Here is a 20,094-nt window from a genome sequence, read left to right as displayed (position 1 = left end):
AGTTTTGTGTCTCTTACCAGTCCATGAAGAAGGTTAAGCAAAAAGAAAATATTTCATTAATCCAAAGTTTTTAAACCAACACAATTTGATCATCACCTGCAAGACTATTACATAAAAGGCAAACATATCACTGCACTCATTTTGATTCTTCATCTCCCATCCCTGTCTTGTCCAGCCTTGAAATTCCTGAAAAGTCAATATTTTGCATATGTCTGTCCCCGTTTTCAGATGTAATCTAGTTTCCTAGTGATTCAGCTTCTCATGTATTTAAGTGACTTGTATTTTGCAATATGTTAAATAACATCCTAAAATGATAGAGCCAGAAACTCAGGACAAATATTTCTGTGTCTGACAGAAGCGTCTCAAGAAGGAGGAACACCTTGAGGCCTTCATTCACATCATTCTATACTTCCTTGTCTTGTCTGAATAGAAGATCTTATGTTTGCTTTTCAGATCTTTTATTCATTTTGGAAAGACTTCTGTATTTGTTATGGTAGCAGTATGGGAGGAAGTTATTTCTGCTTTAGAAAAAGTTGGTGGTGTTTTTGTTTTGTTTTGTTGGGGTTTGTTGGTGGTGTGTTTTTTAACCCTGACAGTGTGTCTATCTTGCATGCCCAAGTTTTTTCTTGTACTCTGATTTTTTGTTGTCTTTTGCTTTTTCCATCCCTGAGCATGGGTATGGGAAGCTCCCCCAGAAAGCAATTCATTTACTTACTTCAGGGTGTTTTTGAAGAGACATTTGCAGAAGCCTGGATTTAAGATACTGATAACATCTTCATGATAAAGCCACAAGACATTACAAGGAAGAAAAATAGCAGATACATGCATGACATTAATTTTAAATGGCAGGTAGTGCTAGTGTGCATATTTTAGTGCACAGGTCATCAGTGACAGTGTATAACTCTGAAACTGTTTTGGAGTGTGTGCCCTAATTTAAAGCTGCAGACATATTTTGTTTGAGGCTATGTGCTGTGGAAGAGAAGAGCTCTAACAGGCAAAGACAGTTTGCAATACAATTTCAGAAGGCAACATGAAGCATCCTTGCTTTTAGAACAGAAGTAATATTAGTTACGTAAGTGTACTTTTTAAAAAAATTTTCTAGTCCTCTTTTGAAAATACTTAAAATTAGTAGTACACCTGTACAGTTAACTTTTCCCGCCAATTCTGATAACCAGACAGAAATAGGTCAAGACTTTTCCTTTTTTTTTTTAAAGAAACTTTAATTGAATTAAAAAGGTGGAATGAAGCACTTGAGCTTAAGGAATTTATTTGAGAAAAGCTTATCTTCATGTAATGGGGTGTAGTCGAAATCTTAAATAAAAATAGCCAGTAAACATCAAGTGTAATTAAACTGATTTTAAATCCATTTAAACTTGACCAAGATGGGGGCAAGGATTATGGGAACATGGTCTGAATCTTGACCTTGTGAGAATATTTGATGCAGCATTCCAGACAGTTTATAATTTTTGGCCTGTAACAGGACATACCAAATACCTTAAAGATGTTCTTGGTATTAAGTGTACATAATAGGTTCAATTTATATAGGCTATGTTTCTAAATGTTTTGGATTTGTTACTGTTGCTTCTGCAAATTCAAGCAAATAAACCAGATCAGTACTTTTGAGGGGATGCACTGGAAGCTTTTAACTTCTGGTTTAAGTGCACTAATATGTGTATGTACATTCCATCCAACAGTCCTGCTCACCTGAGAGTAAACAAAAACAGGATTTTGCAGGTGCAGTTAAATTCTGAATGTTTAATATCACTCCAGCACATGCCTCCACCATACGTGCCTCCAAACTGTGGTGTGTATAGTGAAACCAAATTGATAGCTTTTGGAGGGCTGCTTGAACTAAAGTTAACATAATTAACAATAAAAACTATTCTGAAGAGTTAAGAAAATACAAGCATTGCCACATATTCAGTGCAATTAATGCTTTAGGTGGTGTTTTGCTTCTGGAATGACAGGCTACTTCAAATTTCTTAGTCTGATAAAGCTGTGGGATTCATTACCATGAGTTACAAAGGACTCTGGCATGCAGCAATACTGGTGTGATAGGTGGTGTATTTGGCAGCCTAAAGCCTTCCTGGCGCTTCATTAAATAAACAAATAAGAGATGTATCTTTCTCTTAAAGAAGGGAGGAGCCAATAAAGTTTTGAATAATCAAATTATTCAAAGACGAAATTCAACTTGAATAAAGGATGTTCACCACACACAGAATAACTGGTTGAACCAGGTTGCTTTCTTTTCTACTGCCAAATCCCCAGCCTCTGACCTTGCATTCAGAAGGTCGTCTTGCTTGCAGGACTTTCAAGTTGCTTTCTGAGTAGGCTTTCCTGCAAAAAGGTCATAAAGATTGGATAAATAAGGCTTTAAATTAAGCTTCTTGTGTCTTCTTCAATAAAGGAATTCGAAGACCTTTGAAAGTTAAGAGACCTTAAATAAGCCTCTATGAGAAAGTCTGTTGTATAGAAGACTCTTTTCTGTTTACACAGGGCAACTTGTTAGTGAAATATGTCCTTTACAGAGCTCTGTCTGCTATGTGACACTCTAAAATTTGCTCTAAGCCAGGCATAATAGCTTCCTGGCTAATTCAGAGGTATGACTGAAGTCCGACGTCTGTGAAACTGACTTCTTTCTGTTCTCTATGATTTTAAAGAAATCACTTTAAAATAATTTAAATCTGTCTTCTTGTTTGGCTATTCTGAGGTAGACTACATTCACCATGAGATATGCTCTAGGGATGTCAAAAGGAAGGCATTAGGAGGTTATGCCAGGTTTATTGCTAAGCATGGGAACTTGTTCCACGTGGCAGTGTTTGGTTGGCTATGTGAGGATCCTGCTCCATGGAAACAGTTCATTTAGAGGCTTCTGCTAGAATTTAACATTTTCTTGACTTTTCTCAGTACTGCCATCTAGTTGCATCCAAGAGAGTTGTTAGCATTTCTGTAGATAATTGCTTCTAGGCTAGAGGCTTTCCCTTGGATGTTGCTAGATCATACAAAATGCTTTATTTTCTCTTTGAAACTTTTAGTTTCTCAATTCTCTGATGGCACGTTACCTCATCTGTAGGAGTAAAAAGCTCTTGGAAAAAAATGTTTTCTATCTCTGAAAGCTGCTCCTCTGATATGTATAATCTGCTCTTGACGTGTCTGTATTCATTTGTGCTGTTGGACTTGTGTGCCTTTGGTCAGATTAAGCCAGAGGATAATGGTTATGGAAAGTATCTTCTTCAGCCTCGCCTTTACATAAGGAGGACTTCCCTGCTCCTGGCTTTCTCTATGAGCATACCAGTATTTGCAAGAGATGATGGCAAGGCTTGTTTGGTAACTGTATGAGACAGAAAGCCTATTTTGGCAATGGAAGCTGCTTGAGCAAAACCTGTCCTTGTGTTAAGGTAGATGATTTTGGAACCGGCCAAAGAAACCAGGTTTTCAGGGAGGGACTTCTTGAAGTTTTGCTTTGTACACTTGAGACAGGAGTTCTGGATGCATTGCAAAACCTGTCTCAGAATCTTTGGCCTTGATGTTGGTGGAAATAGTTTGCGTAATAAGGATATCATAGTCTTCTTTTAAGGAAGAGACAGGCTTGTCACGTTAAGAAATTACTCCAGTTTAAAAGCCCAGCATATTCACATAACACATTGTGATTGATTCCACTAATGTGAAATCACTAACTTTCACTAACTTTCTAGAGTTTAATTCTTTTTGTGTGCATTTTTGTGATACCTGAGCTCATTGCCAGTCTCTGGTATTGACAAATCTGTGTGATATACTGGGTACCAGCTTAGATTTGGTAGATAATTACTGAGGCAAGATGTGCTGGATTAGTCCTGTGGTGTCATTGCATGTTTTCCTGATGTGTACCAGATTAACTTCAATCTGCAGCCATTGTAACTACATGGATATACTTTATTTTCAGTGAAATGAGTAATGGGAAGTAGAGGGTTGTGCTTGAGTAGACAAGGGAGAGTTGATAAATCACTGGGTAGATTGAGAGTTTTACTACTTGATTTCTTTTTAGGTACAGTGTGTTTTGAAACCCAGCCACCATAAGGATGGACAGGAGCTTAATGCTTTGCTGAATGCCCCTCACATGCAGGTAAAACAAAATGAAACTTCTAATCTGATGGATGTATTTCTTATTGCTGTTTTCATTTGCAAAAAATAAGTTATACTGTCTTGGGCTGACTGGGCAAGGATGGATTTTATGCCTCAACCTTCATTTTTCTAGGAAGAGGTGTTTCCAATTTCCAGAAACCAACAAAAATTTCTAATCAAGTGTAGTTTATTATTATATTTAGCCCTTGCTACAGTCTACAAGTTTTACAGGATAATTTGCACAAAAACAATGTAGCAGTTGATCAGTAGCAACAGGGCAACACATGAGCTGCTTTGCTTATCTATGTTTTTACCTTTGACAGCTGTTTCATGCTTACCATAGGATGCATAAAGGGACTTTTGTCCTGGGGTGGTGATGTAACTGGTTTTCACTGCAAAACTTATTATGTCTGAATCTGCAGTCGCATACATAGTAAACTAGTGTCTGGGGTTTTTTGTACAGAGAAGCTAGAAGTACAGTCACAGTTGTGTTCAAAATTGCTTTTTTATTATTTTCCAATTTGAAAGAAAAGTTTTGAAAAGCAGTAGGTGCTACATAGCTGTGATAAATTATTTTTTTTATTGCTTGAGTCAGTTTACAGTATTCTATAACCTGCAGAGACTATTGGAATTGCAGAATTTCGTTGAACTGTACTATTTTGTATACATATCAAGTGTGACATTTTCTGTAATTGAACTGATTTTGTTTAACACCAGGCACTTTTACTGGCTCATGATAAAGTTGCAGAACAAGAAATGCAACCAGAGCCTATGACAGATGAAAAAATTTATGAGAATGTTGGTGTGTACGGAGGGGAGACGGTTAAAATAGTTCGCATTGAGAAAGCTCGGGATATTCCATTGGTAAGTACTGGTACTCACTAAGTTATATGTAAAGGAAGTAAGCTCTTTTATCCTTTTCAGATTGCTATGAAACTTTTGGAATTTGAATGTGAAGGTAATGTTTGACTTGTAAACACTCTTCCTCCTTCCCTCCAAAATGAGAAACAGTCACAGACGGTAAACCTGTGTTTAACTTCATTTAGCAGTAGCCATATGAACATGTAAAATCTGTTCAGCTTCTGTAAGCTTGGATTTGGACAGATCTTCTTGACATGAGTCACTATACCAAGCTTGGCTGAAGGGGAGCTTAGAGCCTTGTGCCAACTGGGTGTGAGTTTTTATGGTTGGTTGGTTGGTTTAGGGTTTTGGTTTGGTGTTTTTTTTAGTGATATCATCTTCTGTTTGCATCTTTCAAATGAATGTTTCCTTAGGACTATGTTTCTAAAAAAAATAATCTTATGGTGCGGAGCAATTAAATTCTTCAGTTTTTAGTGAAGGAGTTAAGCAGTGTTTTTCTGAATTGGAGCATTGGGTGTATACATCTGAGCTGTTAACTTGCATTTTCTTTCAGCATAGTTCCTTCACTGTCTTGGAATATATACAATAGATGGCTTTGAGTTTCATATATATAATAAATTCAGAATGTGTTGCTACTATACAGGGTGCTACTGTTCGCAATGAAATGGATTCTGTTATCATTAGTCGAATAGTGAAAGGAGGTGCTGCGGAGAAGAGTGGGCTGTTACATGAAGGGGATGAAGTTCTGGAGATCAATGGCATTGAGATTCGTGGAAAAGATGTCAATGAAGTTTTTGACTTGCTGGTAAGTTGAAACACTTCTTATTTTCTGTGCAACAAATAGTCATTTCATAAGTCTAATGCCTGTTCACTCTACTTGTCATTTTACTCATATTTAGCTTCAAAAATATTGTCATTCTAGTAGCTGGTGTTTATACATAAAGGGCCGTTTCAAGTTTTCTTTCTGATGCATAAGATGATGTTGATAAGTATAATGGCAATTATCTGCAAAAGTGAAGCCCACAAATGTGGAAGAACCAAGCTGTTATCTTTAGACTTACTTCTAGTGATTTCTAAGAAAACCTTTGTTTAGCTCTGAAAAGCCATGACTTTTCATCTTTGTCTTTGGTTGAGTCCACAATTAATAAATGTGTGGCTGTGTGATTGTGGTAGTGTGTGGCTGGGATGGAGGTAATTTTCTTCATAGCACTTTATATGATGCTGTGTTTTAGGCTGGTTTTAGGCTGAAACAGTGTTGATAAGCACCAGTATTTTAGCTGTTGCTGAACAGTGCTTGCACAGTGTCAAGGCCTTCTCTGTTTCTCACTCTATGCCCTGCCTGCAAGTAGGCTGGGGTGAGCACAGGGCTGGGAGGGGACACACTGGAACAGCTGACCCAAATTGACCGCAGTGATGTATCTTGCCACATTATTTCATGCTGAGCAGTAAAAACTGGGTGGTGAGTGACTGCTTTTGCATTACTAGTTGGGTTGGGGTTTTTCTCCTTCACTTGTTGAACTGTCTTTACCTTGACCCGTTTGATCTTCCGATTCTCTGCCCATCCTGCTGAGAAGCGAGAGTGCATTAGCAGCTAAGTGCTTAAGTTGCAAGCCAGACCAGACTTAACCCACCACAAATTGTATCACATGGGATCTTTACATGACTAGACTTCTTATTCTTTCCCTCCTGATAAAAGCCCTTTTGTCTAGCAGTTTGCTAACAAAGAGATGTTTTTCTGTTCATTACACCATTCATGACAAGAATTCAGTTGAAAAGCAGCTGGGCAAAACTGCAGGCAAGAAATCTGTCAGGAATCAGTAAATGCAGAGGTACTTGTTTTCAAAAAGGTCCTGTGAGACAGAATGTCAAAAGCTGGCAATTACCAGTATTTTCTGTTGCCCAGTTGCACTTGCTTTCTGTTTTCCCTGACACCTACTATGGATCAGTGTCCAAGATGGGACACCTGGAACTTAACTATGAATCTGTTGTCCAGTTGGCAGCAGGCAAGACCATTCTGTCCAAGTGAAAACAGATGCAAATGACAATTCTTTTTGAAGTTAATTTATAACTTTGACACAAAACATTGGAAATATGAACAAGCACTTATTTAATAGGGTTCTTTGGGGGGAAAAAAGAGAGGAAAAATACATTTAGTAAATCTTCAAATCACTTAGTAGATTTATGTTCTACATACATACAGAATCAGGAAAAGACCTGGGTTCTGCTCTAAGTTGTGTCATTGTAGGAAGAACAGGCAGCAATATCCATAGATGAAATTGTCTTATGGTACACTAAGACACTAGTTTTTAATGGACAATTTTCATCTTCAGTTGGACTTTTTTCTGAAATTTGCTGATAGAATTTTTCAGCTAATTCATGCAATGAGGTCAAGTGGAAGGAAGTAGAGGAAGAAATGTGTGGAGTTTGGAGGTTTTTGTCAATTGTTTTTGATTTTTATGCTGTTTAGAAAGATTCTTACAGTTCTTTGAAAAGCCTTCGATGTCCATGTGTTTTTTGGATCAGAGGTACCTGAGATTCTTTATATTCTGTAATTGTCTCTGTTTCCATCTGTTTGGGTTTTTTTCAAGCCATATTTAGCTATGTCCTATACTTCTGAAAATAGTGTTGTGTAGGTGATTAACAGGTAATTCAACTCTGGCAGTTTAGTTCTCTGCAGAGACCTTATTCTGCTCCTGAGCAGCTCCTGCAGCCTAGGGTTAAAGAATAAAAGGTTTCAAGCCACAATACATTAGTATAAGAGAAAATTACTTGCTGAAAATAAAAAAAAATAAACATAACCGTATGTTTATATTTCTTTAAATATATTTTTAATACAATTAATTTAAAATAATACTTTTAATTCTTTATATGTTGTCACTTGTATTTTTTAATGTGGAAATAAAGTTTTAAAATACTTTAGACCCCCCAGAATACTTAAGCACCGGAGAAGGAAATTACTGACCTCCTTAGTTTTGCCTCATTACTTGCTAGTCAATTGATAATAAACTACATGTGACTTTAGACTATTCACATGATCACTGTGAGATTATATACATTCCTCATGGAACTGTGCATGCTGACTGAAAATAGTGGATTTTCCTTTCCCACAGCCTCATCATGTTATGTTCAGTTATATTTACTTTTTTTAAGCTTTAGGTCTGAATTTTTTGAGATACATGCATTTTGCAAGGGTGACTACAGTGTTGATATCAAGTACTTCACATATGCAGGATTTGAGTATATTAGTTACATTTTTAAACAGTGTTTTGCATTCTTTAATAATGCTAACAGCATAAAATCGTAGTAGAAATCTTTAGATTTGAATCTACTGTTCCATTTAAACAATTCTAGAAAAATAATATTTTTAATATATTTTTTCTTCCCAGTGTAGATCCACTTGTTGGTATTTTTGAACAGAACAAGAGAATATTGTTATCCATTTCTCCTGAGTCTCTGCTTTACAGAATTCCAGCTTCTCCATTTCAGATAGAAGCAGTTAATAGAATGCTAGGCTTTTAAAATCTGAGTATCAACATTTGTCTTTCTAGCCTGACAGAATCACTGCATCTGTATCTGTACTACGTATTTTAAACCAGTTAAGGGATAGATGATGCGCTGTTAGGAGCAACCCTTTATGGGGATTTTTAAAGCATTTCCTAAAATACATTATTTATTAGAATTCCTAAGGTTAAACCATATTTTGATACTGTATATGAGGAGTGTATTTTTCCTCTCAGGCCGACATGCACGGTACTCTGACCTTTGTATTGATTCCCAGTCAGCAGAGCAAGCCACCTCCTGTGAAGGAAACAGTTGTAAGTAGCTCTACATGTGTTCTTGTGCTTGGTGATACATAATTTATTTTACCAGTAATGTGTAGAAAGTTCTTCACTAGGTCATTTACATTGTGGAACAAAACCAAAACTTAAACATTTAACTTGATTTGTTACCAGACTGACACCTGAATTAACTGTTGAAAATAATTGATGTCTTAAGCTGAAACTCTCAGTATGATTTTAACTGAGTTTCTAAAATAGGAAGAAGTTGTAAAAGTAGAACTTTGTGTGGTTCTGAATTTATTTTGAATTTACGAATTTCTCTCTCTCTATATATATATGCATGTATGTATTAAAAGAAAATGGATCAGTGGAACTTGCAAATATGCTTTGAGAGGAAAAGTTTGTATACTGGAAGCTTTGTTTATTATCTTTTTGTCTAACATACTTTTCTTGAGATGGTTTTAACAGTTTGAAGAAAAAATGCCCAGACATTAGTGATTGGTGACAAAATACTGTACAAGTGAAACTTCACTTAAAGCCCAGGATATTAGTTTCAGTCTGTGTGTTTATTAGGTATTTTAACCAATTAGAATATCTCTGATAATTTTTCAATGCAAAGAACTTAAAATCAGTAGATTGGGGCGTGGGGAGGTTGCCTCCTGAAATGGTGAGGAAATTTCATGGAGTTTAGAATTACCGAGAGTTAAATTCAAGCCTTTATGTCCAACCTAGCAAAAGTGTGTCTTTTCCATTGCTCACATAGGTAATGTTTTCATTCCAGTACTCCTGTATGCCCCAGATAAAGTTTGCATTTTATAGAATCTTGGAGGTTTTAATATATTGGAGCTCCAGTGCAGTCAAGGAAGAGGGGGTGTAATTCTTCAGAAGTCACTGGGGTGGTTTTTTTTCTGATTTTACATTTGATCTCCCACAGATACATGTGAAAGCGCATTTTGACTATGATCCCTCTGATGACCCTTATGTCCCCTGCCGAGAGTTAGGCCTGTCTTTTCAAAAAGGCGACATTCTCCATGTGATCAGTCAAGAAGATCCAAACTGGTGGCAGGCTTACAGAGATGGAGATGAAGATAATCAGCCGTTGGCAGGCCTTATCCCTGGTAAATAAAGCTCTAGAAAAAGCTTGACAGTTCTCATAGCCACAGGAGCTGTCAGGTTTTCAAAGACTTGTATACCCTTAAATATCCATTGCCTCAAATGTCTGTGACACTGAACCTTTTGCATCAGAGCCTACTGCTGGTTATATAAGTCACTTAAAAGTTGACTTTTTAAAGGCATCGCTACGTTATTGCTGTTAAACCAGAGTAAGGCTGCTGCTGCCACTGCAGGTCACCTTTCAACAGCTAATGTCCTCTTCCTTTATTCCTCCACCCTGTGGGGACTCTGGATTCAGAGTTCCCTCTGGCTGCAGCAGAGACAGGGGACTGTAACCCAGTTCTCTGGAGATGGGTGCAGCTGTGAGGTTTCTTACTTTGTTCAAACTACTTGATACAGTATCTTTTTTTGGTGACTTTTCTGTATATTTTCACTTACCGAAGGGCTTTAGTTGTTTGTAACAGTCAGGCTTTCTTTCTCATTGTTGAGGGCGTTCAAGTAGCAGGGTTTTCAGAGTTTTGACTTCAAGTCAGTTTATAATTTTTGCATTGCAATATTATTGTGCTCTAGTCCATTTAAGATCTGCTGATCGGTTAAACACAGCGAACAAGAGACTTTTCAAATTCCATAAAATACCCCACTGTTACTTTATGATGTTTGAATAAGTTGAGAGAAGCACTGATTTAAATATAGGCTAATGTTTTTAAACTGAAGTTCAAAATATTTCATATAAATAGAACACATTTGACATACAAAAATAGTTAGAAAACCATAGCATCATGGTGGGAAAGTGTAGTCTTTCCAGGCTACAAATGCTCTGCAAGTCTTTCTTGATTAATATGTTTTTTAAGTATTAAGTTCTGTAGTAATTTTAGTTTCTCCTTTTAAATTTTAATTTCTCTTTTAAAATTTCTTTTGTATGTTTTATTCTACTGGACCCTTCAGAGATGTAAAAGCTTAGGAAAAAGTCAAATGAGTAAGTCATTATGAAAAAGCATGGACGTGGTTTCTAAATGTTAATGGCTCTTGTGCTTTTTCGGGTTTTTTTTTAATGCATCAAGGAAAAAGTTTTCAGCAACAAAGAGAAGCAATGAAGCAAACCATAGAAGAAGACAAGGAGCCTGAAAAATCAGGTTGGATATATGTTTTCCAAGGGAAAAAAAATCTTTTATGGAGGTGCTAATTAGTGATATATATGGAATCTTGTCATTGTGGAATTGTAGAAAATTATTCTGTTTTTTTGTAATACAAGTGGGATGATTCTTTGAAAGTCTTCATGTAATTATGGGTCTGAATTTAGCACTTAGTTGTATAAATCACATGGGATTTTTCATAACTGTGCAATGTAATTAGGATGATGTAGGGAATTTGGAAAGCCCCTTTTTTCTTAAAGAATTTTATCTGCCATGACTCAGTTTAAGTTCTTGACATGAGTATTTGCTTAATACACCAGACCACTGTAATCAGCAGAAGGATATTATGCCTTTTCAAAACTGCAGAATAAAGATCCAGATAGTGGGTAGAATAGGAGGATTTTTGCTGTATGGGTGTTTGATTATGGTGATTTTTGTTTTGGAAATAAAATTTTCAGGAAAACTCTGGTGTGCAAAGAAGAACAAAAAGAAACGGAAAAAGATTTTATACAATGCAAATAAAAATGATGGTGAGTAACATGTTTTCCAGAATATGTGTAGTTATACACATATAACTATAAAAGATTCCATAACTAGCCTTGTGAAAACAATTGCTTAAATTCAGGATATGATGTTAGAAGTAATAGCTGATGAAGTTCTCTGTGAGAGCAGTAGTATGTTTTGTTATAGCATTTAGTGAAAGATGTAAAAGAGGTGACAGGATATGTAGGGTCATTTAGTGTCTTTAATAAAGGCCAGATTATAGGGGTAAAAAATAGATAGCTTTTTAGGCATGGAAGCACTCATAATTTTACAATAGTGAATTAATTCGTTATGGTTTTGTAATGTCATCTCACTCTGCCTAATTAAGTTTAGTAAACAAAAACCTTCTCCACAAAGATTTTATAGGCTATTTATACTATATTTTTACACAAGTACTTTGGGATTGGGATGATTTTTGTTGTTGTTGGGTATAAAGTGTTATTCTTATACTAGATACTTGTTCCTTGGCAAGAAAGTTGTTTCCTGAATTTATGCTACTACTTATGTGAGTAATAGTAAGTGAAGACACATTTTCTTTCCCAAGAAAGGGAGAAAAAGAAGTCTGATCTTACTGAGCAAGTGATGGTCTTTGGGGTTCTGTTGCTTTGGTGACACAGAGATGCTGGGCAGAGAGTTCGGGAACTGCCTGAAACTTTATACTGCATGACAGGCAGTACATGCAACTGTTAGCGAAGTATTTGTGACTGTTTTGTTGTTCTCTCTCAAGATTATGACAATGAGGAAATTTTGACCTACGAGGAAATGTCACTGTATCATCAACCAGCAAATAGGAAGCGGCCCATTGTCCTGATTGGCCCACAGAACTGCGGCCAAAACGAGCTGCGGCAGAGACTTATGAATAACGAAGTGGATCGCTTTGCCTCCGCAGTTCCACGTAAGTTTGACAGGCAGATAAGATTCTGTATTCTAAACACTGTCTGCAGACAAATCCTGTTGGGTTGAAAATAGTAATTAGGATCCTGGGGGCTGTGAGCAGTATATATTGAGCTCTTGAAAAATGGGCAAGGAAGGTGACCTCTTGTATGGCAAAAAATAGCTTTGGTAAGTGATTGCAAATCCAGTGTCTCAACACAGTGTTATAAAGACATTATAAGGCATGCATTTATTCCAGTTTGCATAAAATTGGAGTGAGTTACAGAAGTGTAAAAAAGAAACTGGTATATAGGGCAAAGAACTTTTAACCAAATGTCCTGCATAAATTTAAGTTTAGGTGGCTTTAGTGCCTTTCCAAACTACTTATATTTCAGTGATGATTATATTTTTAATGTCTCATGTACCCTAGATTATGTTTACAAACAGCTTAGCAATATATATTGTTATAAACAACTAATGGCTGTTTTCACATTCAGATCACAGCTGCCAGTTAAAACTATTCTTTTTGTAGTTTACTACTTTTTTACCCTCTAGATAATGTAAGTGAAACCTTTGAATTAAGTCTGACGACTTAATCTGACCATGGACATATATTGTATAAAATAAAATACGTGGATTTCTTGGATATTTCATATGTTGGTGGAAGTTTTTTTGCTTGATTAGCAACATTTCTCCTAAGAGAAATGCTGATTGCTTTTCTTCAGTTCTGCAGGTGTATCACTCTCTCAATGTCTTTTTTTTTTTTGTTGCTCTTGCTTGTAGATACTACTCGGAGTAGGCGAGAGACTGAAGCAGCTGGCAGGGATTACCATTTCGTTTCTCGACAGGCATTTGAGAGTGACATAGCTGCAGGGAAGTTCATTGAATATGGAGAGTTTGAAAAGAACCTCTATGGTACTAGCATAGACTCCGTGCGCCAAGTAATCAACTCAGGCAAGATATGCCTTTTAAATCTTCATACCCAGGTATGGCAAAAATGTTGCCTCTCGTGTTTTAATTGTAGAAGCTGCTGTGAGAACCTACAGAGCTCTATTTGGTTTATATAAAATGAGTGTGTTTTCAAGGTCCATATTTATTCCAAGCTTTCTTTCAGTGATGTTCAGTTGACTATACAGTGTATTGTACAGCCTTCTTGTTCCTTGCTTGTAAATATGCACATCTTTACCCGCTACAGGTATTAGGGGCCTTTTCACCAGCTTTAAGTATCTGGAAACTATCTGAATTAAAAAGATGAATTAAAATAAGATTTGTGTCTCTCAGTCCTCCAATTATTCTGTGAGCTCTGAGGTTTTTGAATATGGAGAGGAAATTGTTTGTGATTATACTTGGAAAGTGTTTTTTGGGACTGTTAATGCAGTTTCCAAATCCAGTTCAGGATTAAAGTATATGACATCATTAATATTGAAAAGCTGTTTAGCTGTGACCTTTCGGTTATGGAGAGGAAAACTATGCTTGCAGACCTCAACTTGGAAATTTAGTCAAACATGGGAGGAGGCAGAGTCCTGGAACACAGCCCGTTTTCTGATACACACGATATGTGTGAGGTCTGCTGCTGTTGTAGATCTGCAAAAGAAGCCCTAAAACTCAGACACATCAGTAAAGTCTGGTAGTATTGAAGCTGTAATTACTCAACAATTAGTCATCACCAGTTGGAACCATGTGATACTTTACTAGAATACCTTGTGGGTATTGCAAAGCATGTCATAAAGTGAAAATTCACAACTCTTTAAAAATTTGTTAAATTCTGTGGCTAAAAAATGTGTTTCAGAGACAAGTTGTTTGTCCTGAGACACAGAGTAGGCCTTTTGGAAAAACCGAATGACAGTTTGTATTTCTTTACTTCCTGTCTCTCAATATAAATGTAACCTGACAAAACAAAATGCTATGCATACTGTAGTAGTGTATCTGATACTTGTATTTTAATTTTCAAACAGAAAGGGTTGAACTATAGTCTTTCAAGTAAACTGTAGTATGTAAAGACTCTTCTCTCTGTTCGAAGCTGATACCATTCCTTAGCATTCTAAGGACACTTACCTCAATGCAGATGACTTTCTCTTTGCTTTTGGATACCAAAAGATCAGTTCCTTCAGTTTAGTTAAGAATAATATTCTTGAACAAAAGTAAATGTTTCAGTTCTGTGAAGCTGAAAAATGTTGGAATATCAATTTTGTAGGAAAAGGTGACTTAACTGTGAGTGGTGATGATAATACTGTTAATTAATTATATTGCTGTTAATATATTGTACAATTTTCGTGTTTGAAGAGTATATTATCAATATAACATGAATAATGCATCGTTAAATGCCCTTTTCATGGGTGGAACTGTTAAATATTTAATAAATCCTATTTCTGCAGTCACTGAAGACACTACGTAACTCTGACTTGAAGCCATATATTATATTTGTTGCACCACCTTCACAAGAGAGACTACGAGCTTTATTGGCCAAAGAAGGGAAAAACCCAAAGGTAAGGTGTCCTACACGTCTTCTGAAACCATGTTGGCTTTGGTAAATGTGTGCATTTTCTTTGGAATTGGGACCCAGTACCTGACAATTACCACTGCAGTGAAGCAGTGTGGTTGGGATCTGTGTGTTCCAGGTTAGTAGGCAGACCATACTAAAGGAAGGGTTCAGGATGCTTTTGTCTAATGTGATGCAAGAGGTATTAGAAATGAAAATGCACTGCTAAATCAGTAATCCTGGGGCCCAAGGTCTGTGCATTGGGATCCCTGCATTCGGGTACCAAAATATGAACTTTTATTTCAAAACTGTGGAAAACCCAGCTTTGTCCTCAAGTAAACCTGGGAATAATTCTGTGGAGCAAAGGATTACTGTTTTTCTTTTGAGAATTTACCTGCCCTTGGGAAAGCATTTGCTTGAAAATTCGAAACTATTCAGATAAAATTATTTTAATGCTTGGTCCTGTAGGATCACTTTTCATGTTCAGCCAGAGTCATACCCAAGATTTGAACTTATCCAGTTAAGATCCAGTTTAGTTACTGAGAAGGTAGTTCTGCAGAATGGACTCAAAAGCCATAGATTAAACCAGGACATGTGAAAGCTCAGAAAGTTTCTTTATCAGCTTATGATATACAAAGTGCTCATTGCTAGGACAATGAAATAGCTTTTCAACTGAGATCTACCCTGCGGGGGTTGGTGGGAGCCCTTTGCTACCATGGTATCTTCAGAGTACTGATTGAGCATAATGTGGTTCATACTGAGGAAAAACATTCTTCCCAGCATAACTCAGAGGGACTCCTGACATAGCTGTTGGTCAGGGATCAAACCTCACTGTGTTTCGTGGCTGTGTTTTTTTGCTTACTTGGATGCAAGACCTAGAAGTCCATTAAAGTCCAAGTGTTAAAAGAGAGGGATTTTTCTTTTTTCCTTCCCCCCCTCACCCTTGAGTCAAATGGAATCATAGTCTTTAAATGGGTGTGTTTCCTCCTTCATGTTTATGCAACTAATGAAACTTTATTTTATATAAACATTGCATCTTATGTAGGTTCTGGATTCTTACTGCAGTAGTCAAGGAATCCATTTGCAATAAAAAGGAATACATGTCTTGGTGTTAAAGAATGCCTGTTTTCTTTCTGATTAATTGTATTGGAGTTGTATTTATTTCAAGGGGGTACATGCTCTCATGTTAAACCCCCTCCCCAATAAAGAAAAGGGTACTTCTTGCATGTATGCTTGTATGTCACTTTGATTTTATCAAGAGTATATAATGACTAAGAAAAAAAATCTTAAAGGCCTGAAGTCCTTTTTGAAATTATCCTTTCTAGAAAATTAACTCAAAAATTATACCTGAATATTCCTTTATACAATAGAAAACTAAGTTGTGGAAGAGGAAAATAAACACACCTCTAGTAGCTAATTGTAAAAAAAAAAATCTGAAGTGAAGCAAAACATTTCTACTTCTCCCTTTGTATCATTTATCTACATCTGCAATATTCTTGCTTTTGACATAGTCCCTTCCAGCTCCTAAATGGTGTTTTTCATTTCTCTGCAATGTTATTCACTGGGTGTTATGGTGATTTGGTCAGCTTAAACATTTAACTCTCCCTGTGGTTCTCACTGCTGTTTGTTGAGCAGTTTTCACCAATGACAGCTGTCGCCTTCGGCTGTTTGGCATTTGTAGTGCTGCACCTTCAGAGGAATGTCGTCTTGTTCTACACCATTCAGCCTTTCTCTCACACTATCTCTGTCACCTCCAGTCTTTTTCAGAAAGGATAATGAGCTTAGCAACCTCACTTATTTTTCAGAAACATGATTTAAGAACCTCAGTAAGATCAGTGTTGTGCAATGAGCAGTGCTGGATCTTCCTCATTTTCCTCAGCCGGGGGCAGTTATTTACAGTTTGCCACTTAGGGCAAATCAAACAGGGTTGTCTTGAATGTCCTTAGCTTTCAAATATGTATCATGGTTCAGTGTTACTGTAAACTTTTCCATGGCCAATAGCAACACCATGAGAGTTTGTGTAAAAAAATTGAGTTGTTACCTTTCCCTACTCTGTTACTGTGAGAGGCTTGCACACCTACACTAACTCTGTTTTTGATTGCAGCCAGAAGAGCTGAGAGAAATCATAGAGAAGACAAGGGAGATGGAACAGAACAATGGCCACTACTTTGATACAGCAATTGTGAATTCTGACCTTGATAAGGCCTATCAAGAATTACTTCGGTTAATAAACAAGCTTGACACAGAACCCCAGTGGGTGCCCTCTACCTGGCTACGATGAGAGCAGTTCCAAGGGACAAGTGGACTTTGATCTAGTTATCTTTCCAAGGAGATTGTGTGTAGGCCTGCCCAATTCTAGTATAAATGCATGTGAGCTGTGAGCTCTACACCTCAGTGGCTGCATCCTTTGCCAGTGAAATTGCGTATTAACGAAAAATACGCTACTCAGCTTGTGAGCCAATTTAACTGATTGTCCAAGTTTTCTTTCTCTGTGGTCTAGAAATGGAGACTATGTCAATACTAAATTCTAAGGCTTTAGATAGATTTTTCTAGCAGCTACTTTTATACATAAATCCACCTTTTTTAACCTAGTCACCCTTACAACAAAGATTTTAAGTGTGTTTATGTGTATATATATATAGTCCATGATGTCACATAGTTATAAATATGAATATTATTTAACACTTAATGACTTTGTGGGACATGATGCTAGTTCAAGAGCATTCTACAGATCACTGGGCAGAGATATAATCTACATGTGAAAAATGTTAATATTAATGAGAAACCTCTCCTGTTCAAAAAATACACAGAATGAAGATGCTGCTCTGATCTGGGGCTGCCCTGTGAGGCTTGAGTTAATATTTTAATTCTCAGACATTCCACTTTCTAATAGCACTGTAATTGGAAAATGTGTATAATGTAAATATTTCAATCCTTGCATCTTTTTAGTCAGACTTTTAAAATCAGATTTAACTGCACAGTAATTTTAGGTCCAAAGATGACTGTTATATTGATCTTTTAGATGTGATATTTTTATGATATTTTCTTTAAAACACTGATTGACTGATTGGAGCCACTGTTTTCCAAAGATCTGTAGAGATATTTAGAAAGGCAGAGCTTATATTTTTGTGAAAAGGTATAGTTATAAGACATGCTACTTGAAAGTCAACTAAAATTCTCATGTTTTATAACAGAATACTGACTAAAATAGACTGATGTGCTGAACACTGGAAGACAGCGTGGTTTTTTAATCTCTGCAAATGGTTCATGTTGTGGCTGTTGGACTAATGGACAACTAACTGGAAGTCAAATAGCTGAATGTAGCTACTATGTTATGAGTATTTTAATTCACTAGCCAACTTATTGTCCTGCGTTTGCTCAATACTGCAGTGAAAATATGTGTAAAACACTGGTAACTGACTGAGAAGTCACAAAAAAGGGGAATATTTTTAATGGTTCAAACAAAACAAACCAACTTGAAACAAGGGAACAAAAGGCAAGGTCTGTCTGTATCCTGGTGCATTCTGCAAAGCAGATGGGAACATCTCTGCATCCTCAAATTATTCTGGCTGTGAAGGTTTAACTACTAAGTCTGCAGTAGGGCTGTTGTTGCTGACCCTAACTGAATAGTAGTATCATGGCTATTTTGGTTTTGGGTAGCACAAAGAACCTTAACTGTGAATATCTTTTCATTTTAGCCGTAGTGTTTCCTTGTTCCTACAGGTAAAACACTGGAGTTATGTCAGTGTGTAGTTCACTCCTGTCTAATGTTGAAGGATGAAAAAGTAGTTAATGTTTTCCATTCTATCTTGCATATATTCTTTCTTCAAACTTAATGGAACAAATTCATACCTGTAGCTAGAGAGCTCAGAGTGTAGAGCAGATATAAAGAAATTGTCAGATAACTATCCTAGGTACTGAACAAATATTCAGTACATTTTTGTATTGAAAAATGGAAGGATAGAGTGCATTCCTGTCTTGTTAGAAAGCAGATTGATTTGCTAGTTTAATTAGTATTTACGGCTGAAAGGCAATTAAGCAATTAGTGGGGATTAGTAATGACCCTTCAGAAAGAAAAAGGGGTGCAAACTTGAATATCTTTAGTTCAAGTTAGTGTTAGAAATAATAATGGATATTCAAAATAATGGCTTTTTGCCTCACATTGCAGGCATGTTCTCAGTTTCATCCATAGTTTATGAGAACTACAATGTTCAGGTATATTGGATATACTTTATTGATTCTACCCATTAAGAAAGATGATTGCCAGATGTATTAGGCTTCTGGGTATTGACTGTTTCATAGGTGGACAAGAAGGTGGGAAGCAGTAAAATGTGTGTTGAGTAAGGGTAACCTAGCTCAAGTTACATAGGTGCTGTCTAAATTCTTGCAGTCACAATCAGCTCAAGGTGGTTGCTGAAGTCCCATAGGTATTCAGTGTTCATAGGCAGCATCAGTCTCAGTAAATCATGCCATTAATATTATTTCACCAATGTTTGTCTCCCCAGTTTTTCTGAAATGTTGTACAGAATGTTTTTTTACAAATGAGCTTTTGAATGTAGACTTAAAGCATATTGCTTGAAGTTCAGCTTTACTCTTAATTCCCAAGGCACACAGTACTTGTTGACGTCCATGTAGAGAGGTGCTATGATAGTTTATAACCGGTGTTAGCAATGTATCCTGCTGACAGGAGGGGTTTGAGCAGCACTGAAATAATGTACCTGGCTGTCAGTCTGCTGTCAGTTTGGACCTGGAACTACCTTGTGTAAGAAATCATTGTCTCTAATGAAGAATGTGTGCTAGTTCCCTCGAGAGTAAAAGAAAATATGCAGACTTCACTGATGAAACTCTTTGACTTTATCACAGGTTATGTAGTGAGCTGTATCAGACTGAAATGAGGGTATCTGCATTTTTACCAGTCCAGATTTAATTAAAAATAAATGTTAGCTGAATTGCATAAAAGAATTTTTGAATGTAATTAAATGTGACTTTTCAAAATATTAGATAGGGGGTTTCATGCCTTAAATAATTAAGGTAACTTTACTGAGACCTGTGGTTAGCCCCACTTGTACTTTTATACATGTATCTGCACTCTGTATTTTGAGACATCATGAACTGCACACTAATGTAAAAATGTAAAATATTTCTAGATTTAAAATAAATCACTGTACAATTTTATTTCTCATACCGGATCTTCTTTCTGCCACTGTGCTGA

At 36.5% G+C, this 20,094-nt stretch overlaps 1 protein-coding gene across 1 annotated transcript in view; it reads left to right on the top strand.

The window, feature by feature from the left end:
- The window catches only part of PALS1 (protein associated with LIN7 1, MAGUK p55 family member), a 58,043-nt gene extending 37,986 nt beyond the window's left edge, over positions 1–20,057 (top strand). Inside the window, exons 4-14 of the mRNA XM_064658354.1 lie at positions 4,025–4,102; positions 4,819–4,965; positions 5,606–5,767; positions 8,700–8,777; positions 9,676–9,859; positions 10,916–10,987; positions 11,446–11,517; positions 12,258–12,425; positions 13,187–13,389; positions 14,779–14,889; positions 16,987–20,057. Of these exons, the coding sequence (XP_064514424.1) occupies positions 4,025–4,102; positions 4,819–4,965; positions 5,606–5,767; positions 8,700–8,777; positions 9,676–9,859; positions 10,916–10,987; positions 11,446–11,517; positions 12,258–12,425; positions 13,187–13,389; positions 14,779–14,889; positions 16,987–17,163 (1,452 nt within the window). The 3' untranslated portion in view covers positions 17,164–20,057. The remainder of the gene's footprint in view (positions 1–4,024; positions 4,103–4,818; positions 4,966–5,605; positions 5,768–8,699; positions 8,778–9,675; positions 9,860–10,915; positions 10,988–11,445; positions 11,518–12,257; positions 12,426–13,186; positions 13,390–14,778; positions 14,890–16,986) is intronic.
- The last annotated feature ends 37 nt before the right edge of the window (positions 20,058–20,094 follow it).

Source organism: Pseudopipra pipra, chromosome 6 (genome assembly GCF_036250125.1).
Source record: "Pseudopipra pipra isolate bDixPip1 chromosome 6, bDixPip1.hap1, whole genome shotgun sequence".
In the NCBI taxonomy this organism is placed as follows: Eukaryota; Metazoa; Chordata; class Aves; order Passeriformes; family Pipridae; genus Pseudopipra; species Pseudopipra pipra.
Note: the sequence above shows the minus strand (reverse complement) of the source record. Positions and strands in the feature narration are given on the sequence as shown.